This window comes from Rhinolophus sinicus, chromosome 14 (genome assembly GCF_057876585.1).
Source record: "Rhinolophus sinicus isolate RSI-liver-muscle chromosome 14, RSI-T2T, whole genome shotgun sequence".
In the NCBI taxonomy this organism is placed as follows: Eukaryota; Metazoa; Chordata; class Mammalia; order Chiroptera; family Rhinolophidae; genus Rhinolophus; species Rhinolophus sinicus.
In genome coordinates this window covers 88226437-88237798 of record NC_142514.1, presented here as the reverse complement: position 1 = coordinate 88237798, position 11362 = coordinate 88226437, and the positions used below count along the sequence as shown (strand labels likewise).

Below are 11362 nucleotides of genomic sequence, written 5' to 3'. Positions count from 1 at the left end.
GAGCTCTCACAAATGAGCACTGATCTCGGCCCTGGGGGTGGGGGACTCTTCCTTGAGTGGGCTAGGGGAGAGGCTTCTCCTTACAGCTGCTGTTGCCATGTTATTTAGAGTTCTGTTTTTTCTTACTAGCCAATCCTTCATTATTCTAACCCCCGGTTATAGCTACATCAAGCTTTCCCTGTTCAAATTAACATGTGGTTTCCTCTTGATTGGACCTTGACTGATAGGGAACTGATACCACGAGGAGTCCCAGGTGATACCCACAAAGCTGGTGTATGGGAATTGGCTTAGTTGTGCCTTTGGGCATGAGCACAGTGCTGAGCTCTTCGCCAGTGGAAAATGGGATGGCAGCAAGAGCAGCAGACTTGCTATTTCAAGGGGAGCCAGATTTCAATTGTTTGTAGGCTACTAATAAATACCTCCAGAATGAGGCAGTGACCAGGCCCCAAGGGCGATGGTAGGCACAGCCCTTCCAAGGGGTATCTGGGGATTTCACCTGTTACCTTGGGGAAACCCAAACCATTTCTCGTTGCAGAAATCTAGGCATTGCATTGATCCCTATAAATGCATTGAGGTGGCCTCAGAGCCATAGGCCTCTGCAGGGCCTGCTTGGGAGATAGCACAACCCTGGGACACCGAAATGCCGTGGCTGGCATTATTGGACAGCTTGGCTCAGGCTTGCCCACCTTCAGATCAGTGAGTACTGGCATCTGTCACACGCCCAAGTGCCACACTTCTGTCAGAAGGTTTGAAACCTAGGGTGGGTATACAGATAAGACTGATGCATCTGGTCAGATCTAAGTGCTCCATATTCTGTGACTGTCTTGACTCCTCAGAGCCTCAGAAAAGCCACGAGACCTCCTTCAGTCTGGTTTGATTCCTCAAAATCTCTCTCAGATCAGTGCCCTTTGAGCTGTCTGTGTCCCAACAGCGTGAGCACCACCTACCTGGCAACTTACCAACAAAGCAAATACTGAGCCCTCCCTTCCCCGTGCCCCGCCCGACCTACTGACTCAGAATCTCAGGAGTCTGTGTCAACGAGCCTTCCAGGGGACTCTGATGTGCCCGCAAGTGATAGTCACTTGCCACAGGAACTAAACCACCTTAGCACAGGAAGTGGCTCCCGCTCACCTAGCAGAGGCTCGCCCCCACCTCCTGACAGTGAGTCTCCAACTTTGAATTCACGTATGGAGTTTGTTTTGAAATGCAGATTCCTGGGCCAGCTCCCTGAGATTCTGCTGTCGTGATTCTGACACGCGTGGTTTACAGGCCACATCTGAGATGCACGTTTTCCACGTGACTGTGTCTGTGCACAGGTCTGTTTGTATCACCTGCCAACTGGAGAGCTACCATCTGCTTCATTGCCGCCTCTCTTCTAGTTGCTCCTGCTGCTTCCTGGGTCTGTAATGTCCTTACCTCTACCCCCTCCCCCTCGTGTCCAAAATTCCCACTCAGTACTTGAAAGCTCAGTTCAAAGATCACCTCCTCTTGAAGCCTCTTCTCCTCCCTCCCCGTTCTACCTGCCATTCCCAAAAGTGTTCTCACCACAAGCCCACGGGGTTACAGTTACAGGCCCAGCTACAGGGAAGACACAAAGTGTCTTATGCATCTGTGATCCACCCCCGCCCCACCCCCAACTCCCACAGGCACTCAGCAAGAGATCCATACTTGTTTGTACATCTTTCAATTCAATTTATTTCAGTCCAATTCAATCCAATGCAATGCAACTCAATTCATGTCAGCATAATAAAAGAGCCCTGGGAGCCCATCCTGAGCACCGCGCACGGAAACCAGGCCTGAGGGAGGACCCTACTCACTGAGACGCCATGATGACCTGTATTCACATGAAGCATTATTCCTTTCTGCACCAAGCTCTTCCTCCACCTGAGGCCCCACTGATTGCTGCAGTTGCCCAAGCCTTTTTGAGGCCCCTCCCCACCCAGCTCATGTTTGAACATTTCCTTAAGATGATACTGGAAGCCGCTAAGGTATGTTTTGCAACCATCATGTCACAGGGGCTGGTGAGCTCGCCTCACCCAGAGCCACTGTTCTCCTGACCTCAGTCAGCATCCATGTGATGGGCTAAGAGCAAGCTGAACTGAATGAACTAACAGCTGGGGTCACAGGGCTCATCCAGTCCTCGCTGGTGGGGACCCACATCCCCCTTCCTATTGGCCAGCAACGGCCTGATTGACTGCAAAATCTCCACCCAGAAACAATGCACAACAGCTGTTATTCCTAAGCCACAACACGCTGGTTACACAGCCATTCCCAGCGGTGACATGTCACAGGAGCCAGCTGAGGATCCGGCTGAGAGGACTGGTGCTGTCCTAAGTTTCACAAATAGCAAAACAGTGCTGAAAGGATGGCCAGTGTCCAGGAACCACACGTCCAGGAGTTTTCCTGTAGCAGCCTTGGCGCAGTGTGCAGTCCTGGCATCTGGGCACCATAAGATGGCAGGGCTGCAGGAGAGGTCTGATAGCAGCATCAGTGCGTCTCCCGCTTCCTGCGCCTGAAACAACAAAGGGAGAAGGTGATCTCTGGAGAGGATTCAGGACCGCCCTGAATCACTTCCCTACCGGTGATTCAAGTAGGGTAGGGAATGGCAACGGGGCCAGGGCCTGTCTTACTAAGAAAGGCCTTTCATACAGCTCTTATGAGTCCAAATATTTCTTGCGATAACAGACCCAGAGAATCTCCCCTCACTCCCACCCTCCCTCCCATGAAGAAATAGACGAAAAATCCTGGATTGGGGTTCCAAGTTTTTTAAATTAGTCCATTCTGGGACTCCCAAAAGGAAGAATAAATACTGTGCTTCCCTGTTGGGATTTAGTCAGACTTTCGTGCATTCAGTGAGAATCTGGCATAAAAAGAAATCTAAAAACTTAGCCATGCTCCATGAATAAAGCAGAAAAAACCACAAAGACTCATCTGGAGAGATTTGGAGGTTTTTGCTTTGTAACGGAATCAGCCCCCAAATAGTCTCAGTCATTCCTTCATTCACTCAACAAATATTTATTAAGGAGCTATGGTGAGCAAGACGTGGTCCTTGCACTCATGGAACTGGCAGCAGAGTGGGAAAGACAAGCACACCGCCACCACAATGCAACCAGCCACTGTGAATGGAGACTCAGTCCAAGGCATTATGGGAACAGACTCCTGACCTAACTGTGGGTGCCCGCTGTGGGGCAGTGGGGGTCCTAAGAAAGCTTCCTTCTTCCTTCGAGAAGTTGACAAGAAAACTAAGGTTGAAAAACTCAACAAGACCCCACTGTTCCCAAGCCACCAGTATCAACATCACAATCGGCGGCACCAGGTGCTTCTTGATTGGCTGCAGCAAGAGGGCGTGGCCTCACTTCCAGGCTGTTCCCGCCCAAGAGGATTAACGTGAATCTAAATCACAAGGAAACAGCACAGAAGCTCTAGCTGGGGACACTGCAAACAACTAGCTCGCAGTCCTTGGAAACGCGTGTCCTGGAGGTCTCAGGTTAAAAGGAGACTGGGGAGACATGCCGACTAAATGTAACACGTGATCTCGGACTGGCTTCTGAACCAGAAAAAAACAGCTGTGATGGGCATTATCGAGACAATTAGTGAATCTGACCATAGCCTGTGGATTAGAAAACATTGCATTAATGTTAAATTTGCTGATGTTGATAACCGTAATTGGGTTATGTCAGAGACTGTGTTTGCTCTTCAGAGATAAACTCTGGTATGTTCAGGGGTAAAGGGGCATGATGTCTGCAATTTACTTGCAAATAGATCAGAAAAAAAGTGTGTGTGTGTGTGTGTGTCACAATGTTAATAATCAGGGTGAAAGGGGCTGGCCCGGTGGCTCAGGCGGTTGGAGCTCCATGGTCCTAACTCTGAAGGCTGCAGGTTTGATTCCCACATGGGCCAGTGGGCTCTCAACCACAAGGTTGCCGTTTCAACTCCTTGAGTCCCCGCAAGGGATGGTGGGCTGTGCCCCCTGCAACTAACAACGACAACTGGCCCTGGAGCTGAGCTGCGCCCTCCACAACTAAGACTGAAAGGACAACTACTTGAAGCTGAACAGCACCCTCCGCAACTAAGATTGAAAGGACAACAACTTGACTTGGAAAAAAGTCCTGGAAGTACACACTGTTCCCCAATAAAGTCCTGTTCCCCTTCCCCAATAAAATCTTAAAAAATAATAATAATAATCGGGGTGAAAGTGAAGGGTATAGGAAACTTCTTTGTACTATTTTGCAACTTTTGTGTAAGTTTAAAATTGTATCAAAATTAAAGGTTACCCCCAAACTGGGCAGGGTGTCAGCATCTTCCACCTAGGAGGACGGCAGGCTGTGCAAGGGTGGGAGGTGGCAGGGGTGTGGTCTGTGGGGTGGCAGGGACCAGCAGTTCAGCTGGGGCACAAGTTCAAGGCAGGGCTTAGTGAGAGATCAGGTTCGAAGGCTTGGCAGAGGCAAACAGCAGAGGTTTTGGCCCGCATCCTGCAGTCTGTGGGGAACCGCTGAAAGGTTTGAAGCAGGGGAAAGAGCAACAAGGCCATTTGAAGCTGATCTCCGCGGTGCTTGTGGATGGTGGGTTTGAAGGGGATGAGATGGCAGCAGGAGACTGGGTTGAAGCTTTCACTGCACTTGAGGCCACGCCAGCACCACAGCCACGTGGGGCTTCCGCATTCATCAAGTACGTCCTTAATATGCAGGAACTGAGCTGAGGGCTTCCCATGTACCCAGGACGAGGGCTAGCAGCACGGCAGTGCAAGGACAGAGCAGAGTTGGACTTAAGGGACCATTGCGAGGTAGGAGGATGCAGGAGAACCTGTGAAAGGGGAGTTTCCTGTGGGAAGGTGGGCCCAACTGAGCAAATACTGAAGGAGAAAGCAGTTTAGGGAAAGATGTCCAGTTCCCATGTTAAGTTTGAGGGGCCTTTGTGACAGTGAGTACTTGGCTGGATGGGTCTGAGGATCCCAGGAAAGGTCCAGGAGCTATGGCCGAGCAGACGGGAGGAGGACTCGTGGAGCCCCACAGCCTGTGTCCAAATTCTCGGGGGGCCTTCCTATCTCTTACTAGCCGTGTGGCCACAAGCAAGTTGCTTTATCGTTCTGTGCTTCAGTTCAAGTTCCTTAGCTGCAACATGGTGATATCATAAGCTGCATAAATAGGGCTGGTTGCCCTGAGAATGCAATGAGTGAACACAAGTAAAATGCTTAGAAGAGTCCCTGGATCAGAGGAAGTGCTCAGAAGGGTCAACTGCCTCCACTACCAAGTTCAGCAGGCCTCTCGGGCATCTCACATGACGGTAGGAAAACCAGAAGGGGCCAGTGCAGCAACCCCACTTCTGGACAAGGAAAAGGGATGATTCCGGTCCAGGCTCCCTACCACCATGTGCTTTCCTGCCACTGGGCTAGGTAAGGGCTGCTCGTATGTGGCAGCCACGCAGTGCCCTCAGGCCCCCGAGGAATGTTCTGCAGTGTGGTTTTGGGAGGACCAGTGGTGCTTATTAAAAACGCAGATTCCTGGGCCCCAGCCCAGAGCTAGAGTCAGCAACTCTGGGGATGGCACCCTGAACTCTGCTCTTCAAACTCACCTCTTCCTGCCCCACCAGCCTCTCATCTTATAGGCAATTCAGTTTTTGAATGCTGCCTAAAATCAAGAATTGTTGAAGTAATGCATTTTGGAAGGAAAGAACTAATGTCAATTATTGTTACCCTGTATCTCAAGTAATCATCTGGGACCCTTTAATTTATATTATTCAATAAAATATGTGAGGCTTATGCCCCATCTTAATAATGGCACTGTTTCCTTGGAAAAAAAAAATTTACTCTATGGGGTATTTTAGAAAAAAGATCCATGTAGGTCGAGGTGATTATTATTTCTACCTTAGCCTGAACAAAAGATGATTTCTGACACACACACAAAACAGTGATAGATCTCTTTAAATATATAAAGGGCGGTCACGAGGTAGAGAAAGCGGGTGTTTTTCTCAGATGGCCTAGGGAGCAGAACTAGGGCACAGACCACAAGGTACTTTATTTGGGTTCAAGAAAGAACTGTCTAACAGTTGAGCTGTCCACAGACAGGATGGGCCACCGACACCCAGCCAGGGGAAGGTGTCCCTACGGCGTCCCGCACTGGGCGAAATGATGGACTGGGTGACTTTTATATGAGGCTCCAATCAGTACAGAGTAAAATAAGAGGACCACACCTTTTAAACAGAATTGCACAGTTCTAGGGAAAAAAGTTGCTGATGATGGGTTTTAGTTGGCTGTCAAATGAGTACTGCTTATGTAATGAGGAAAAGACACATCCCTCATAGTGAAAATTAGGTTATTCTGGGCCAGGCTTTGGGATCACCTTTTTTTCCACTGTTTTTTAATGAGGTATCTTTAAAAATTCACTAAAACACTTGACCTATAGTGAAGGCTTTATAAATATTCATTGGATATTAATAACTAGTAACTCTAGTTGCTCTTATCCCCATTTCACAGATGAAGAAACAGGCCGAGGTAACCAGGTAGGTGAGTTGCCTAAGGTTACGCAGCCAGTAAGTAGGTGAGTCTTGATTCAAACAAGAGCTAATTCCAACAGCTATTAACCATCGTATTATACTGATGTCCAATGAGTGAAAATATTTAGTTAATTCATCCAAAATAAACACATACGTATATATAGACACGATGGAGTTACAAGTAGAGGGGTGGCTGGCATTCTGAGTGCGGTCCGCCAGCTCTACAGCCCCACAGGGGTGTCTCTTACAGCACTCATTTTTTCTACTGACAGCACCATTCAAATGGCTTAAAAATCCAAATCATTTCATTGACGTCTTAGCAAACGCGCTAAGGGGTGGGCGGGGAGCACAGGCAAGCACTGGCTGGTTGCAGTAAGCAGTGTGCTTTAGGGGAGAACAGTTCCTAACACACAGTCTTAACTTCCTGCCAATTCTCCACCTTTCTGGAAACGCCCAGGGGCAGGCAGCCATGGGAGTGGGTTGTTCGCCGCTGTACCACTCATGAGCAGCAGAGGGCAGCAAAGCACATTCCTGTTGACGGGTGTCAGGGGAGCCAGGAAAGGCAGTCTTGCTTTAAAAACTTGCGTATCCTTTGGAGAATTCTTGCAAAGCAGTACAACCGATTTAAAATTATGAAATTATGAAAACAAAATTATGAAAACAAAAACAAAGCCGCAAGTAATGAATTATTCCCTTATTAGAAATTAGCCTTTTTAAAAGCATCCTAATGACAGTCTCTAGACTTGAAACACCACTTGAAGGAGGCTAGCACGTCCTGTTTCCTTTGCATGACGTTCTCGTAACGGTCGGTGGGCAGCTTTTGTGCACCCAGGAGGGCTTATTTAGTTGTTTCAACTTGATATAATTCACTAAGCTTGTCATTATGAATTTAAGGGGAAAATATTTAAGGTTACAATTCACTCAATTTAGGAACTAACTTTTCATTTCGAAGCTCTGGCTGTGACCTCCATATTGTCTCACTTCCTTTTCTAGAACTCACCTAAGGGATTTCACACGAATCACACTCATAGCAGCTCTTGGGCACTTACTGGCCAGTTTCCTTAGTTTTGTTTTCGTAAACGCTTCCTGCTGGAGCTGCCATGTACAACCAAGAGGCCATTGCAACTGCTCCTTCTCTAGAATCAAGGTGCAGCCATCTGCATGAGCCTCTAGTTTTGTGCGTTATGTGCCCAAAGCATGGCAATTCAACCTATTTTCTCCTTAGTTTTCAGTGAAGGGTGACCAGGGGGCCACCTGGAAAACTTCCATATTATAAGGCAGCAGCGGAACCAGGTGAAGGCTGTGTTCCAATCTCAGCTTTGCCACTTAATACCGTGTTTCCCGAAAAGACCTAACCGGAAAATAAGCCCTAGCATGATTTTTCAGGATGACATCCCCTGAACATAAGCCTTAATGTGTCTTTTGGAGCAAACCTTAATATAAGACCTGGTCTTATTTTCAGGGAAACATGGTAGTTGAGTGATTTTTAGGAAGTTATTTAACTTGGGTGTTCAATTTTCTCATCTGAAAAAGGGGGGTGTATCTATTTCAGTGTGTTGTGATAAGTAATCCATATTTATTAAACATCTACCATGTGCCATGTACTGTTTTTAGACTTGGTGATCTGGTGACTTAAATACTTGCTGTCGTGAAGCTAACATCTGAAAAGGGTGACAGGTGAAGGACAAGGTGATTCCAGACGGTGAGGGGAGGACAACAGATTGATATGAGGCGGTGCTTGCCTTCGATGAGGTGAGATGGTCAGGGAAGGCTAACGACCAGCAGGTGACAAATGTGGGGGCTGAGACATGGGCAGAGGGACGCACTGCCAAGGCCGGGGCTGGAGGGAAGCGGAAGGGTGAGAGACAGCAAGGACCAGATCCTGGAGGGTCTTCGGGTGATAGTGGAGACTCTGTGTTCATCTAAGTGCAATGGAGGGAGGGGAGGGTTCCAGCCGGTAGAGGCAGGACTGGCCCCATCAGCCTTTAAGTGCTCAGGGCCTGGGCGGCAAAGGGTGGGGCAGGAGGGGCGGCATTCAGTGCCTGGCACAAACCCAGCTGTACATACAGGGGACTTATTCATTTTTTAAAATAACAGACGGGAAGCTTGGGTTCCTTTAAAAGAAAACTAATTTCAAGTATCTTCCATCAATAATAATCTGTCTTGACTTTCTTAGACTATGTCAAGTGACAATACACTCAAGTTTTAAAAATGGGCTCATTTTCTTTTTGGGCTACAGAGAAGCTGCCCACACCACTGTGATTATCATACTTATCAGAAGAGGCTCAGGTAAACTTAACATTTACATTTATTTCTTCTGTTATAAAATATATGCCCGTTACAAACATTAAAAAAAAAAAAAAGCCACTACCTTACCACAAGAGCTGCTTTATCATTTTGTATGTATTTTTTTTCAGATAGATTTTAGATGAATCTGAAATTTATTTAATACTGAACATTTCAAATAGTGTAGAAAAGAAATTTAAATGCTGGTTCTTACTGTCATAATTAAATGATTTTTTTTCCTTTCAGCAGAAACTACTGAAAACATTAATTAGTTACAAAGACTAAATCTCCAGTTTGCACAGCCTCTAATCAAAAGTTACATTTTCTATGAAGAACGCATAATTCAGTTCTACCACTTACAATACAATCTTGGAAAGTCTAGGTACTACTGACTCACTGATATACAGACGAGGAAGTTAAATCAAAGGCCCAGCTCTGCTTGCTTAACAATGTTTAAGTGGTCAGACGATGCTGTCTCCACAATTACTGGGAACCTAAACTCTCAATACGCGTGTGGGGCGGGTGTGGGGGTTCCTAGGACCATCATCTGAAAGTCAACGAGCTGACAGCCGAAGAGTACATACAATACTTATCTTAAATCGTCTTTATCATAAAACAAGACTTTGTTATTTAAAATGTCTAAATTTTACATGCAGAAAATGTGTGAAGCTTTTTACAAATTCCAGGGGAAAATTAAGATCAATGTTGTAGTTTTTGTTATTTTTCTTTTATTTTGCTTAATATGTTAGATACACTTTGTGCTTCTCATCTTTAAGACCTAGCAGTAATATGCATTTGCACTTTAGGAAACATTTCACATTGCACACAAATACTTTGAAGGTCACCTTTAATTAAGGAATATGTAAATTAAAAAAGATACATTTGACAGGACAACAGACCAGTTTTAGTGATAGGTCAGACTGATGGAAGCAACCAAGAAAAAAAGGTGCTTTGGGGTTTACAAAACTGGAAAAACTGTTATTTCTAGATACTTACAGAACAGGAACATTTCTCAAAGCTGCACAAGTTTTATGGATTCACTACTCTCATTTTCATTAAATAGAAAGTCCTAAAATATAGCCAGATGACATTCTCAGTCAACAGTTAAAACCTCACACTTCAGAAGAAAGTTTTATCATAAATAACCTGATTATGAAAGTTTTATCATAAATAACCTGATAAATAACCACATTTCGAGTGTGCAAGCGCTAGAATTAAAACAGCAAACCCGAGACCTCCTGCAGTGAATTAGGAAATATAGATATATTTTTAACCAGAGGTATTTTGCCTATACTGAATGAATTCAGATTTCTTTAAGTTCTTAAATTGTTAGATTTTGAAGTGGAGAAAAGAGAACTGAAATCGAATTTAATTCATCGCAGAGCTAAAATCAGTTAGGAATTTATGAAATCCTTCTGTGTAAGTCACCACATTTGGGTGTAAGATTTAACGTTGGGTAAAAGGGAGAGTCACTTACTGAAGAACGACAACATGGGGGGAGTTTATGGGGGGAAACAAACAGCTGTGATTTGTTGGTCTGCGGTCACAATAAAAAAATTAAGTGAAAACTAATCACAGAATGGCACTAAGAAAATTATTTAGGTCTAGGAAATTAGGACTGAGGTAGGTAATAAATATAGTAACAGATGAAGCCATAAATAACAACTGCCACAAGAACTCTCCCAAGGCCAGACAGAGAGACAATGAGCCTGAGGTTGGGGTAACTCAATGAAACAGGAAAAGGAGATCAGAGCAGGTCACAGAGGCCATGGGGAACCTGGGGGGCTGGTGCTCAATAGGTTACATGCATAAGTCAGGGCTGGAGAATGGAGACTGAAGAAGGTTGGCAAGCAGGGAGCCATGAGACCCTGAAGAGAACAGGTTTCAGAGGGAGGAGGCGCTAAATTGAAGGAAACTTACAAGATTGAAAGCCTGGTGAAGAACAGGAAGCCAACAGCTTAGGAGATATTCTGACAAAAGGGAAAAAACAAAACCAAAAACAGAAACGCAGCTAGAGGGGCCAAGGGAATCATGCAAAAGACTCAAGACAGAAAGGTTTTCATATAGGTGGACATAAGAGGAAAGAAGCCAGAGGTGGAGAGGGCGATGGGACAGGAGGTGCACGTCTGGCGATAAAATCTCTCAAGCATGTTAGACAGGACCTGGTGACAAGGAGTACGTCAGTAACAGCTGTGAGGGTACAGTGAGGTCTCCACTGTCCAGACACGACTGCGGCAGCACATGTACAAGACCTCTGGAAACCAGACCTACCGGGCCGTCAGCCACATGTGAGAAGCCATCGTAGTGACCAGAATGAGAGTAATTCTAGGCAGTGGCTTCATATAAACCAGATGTGTTATCCAGGTGGAATTCAACCAAGTTCCAGTCAAGCGAAAACATTCGCATGCGCCTTTGAGTGGTCGTCCCTCCACTGTGCGCAGACAGCATGGGGACGAGCACATTCGCCCGCTGTACAGCTTACTTCCCACTTAGTGGAGACACTGCCATCATCTGGTGGGGCAAATTCAGAAAACATGGGACAGCACTTTTAGCCCTGAAAAGGTAACTCGATTACGAACAGGAG

General features: G+C 46.1%; 1 protein-coding gene across 1 annotated transcript in view; it reads right to left on the bottom strand.

The window, feature by feature from the left end:
• Positions 1-1671: 1671 nt before the first annotated feature.
• SSR1 (signal sequence receptor subunit 1) overlaps positions 1672-11362 on the bottom strand; it is a 39470-nt gene continuing 29779 nt past the window's right edge. Inside the window, exon 9 of the mRNA XM_019745398.3 lies at positions 1672-2512. Within this exon, the coding sequence (XP_019600957.1) occupies positions 2488-2512 (25 nt within the window). The 3' untranslated portion in view covers positions 1672-2487. The remainder of the gene's footprint in view (positions 2513-11362) is intronic.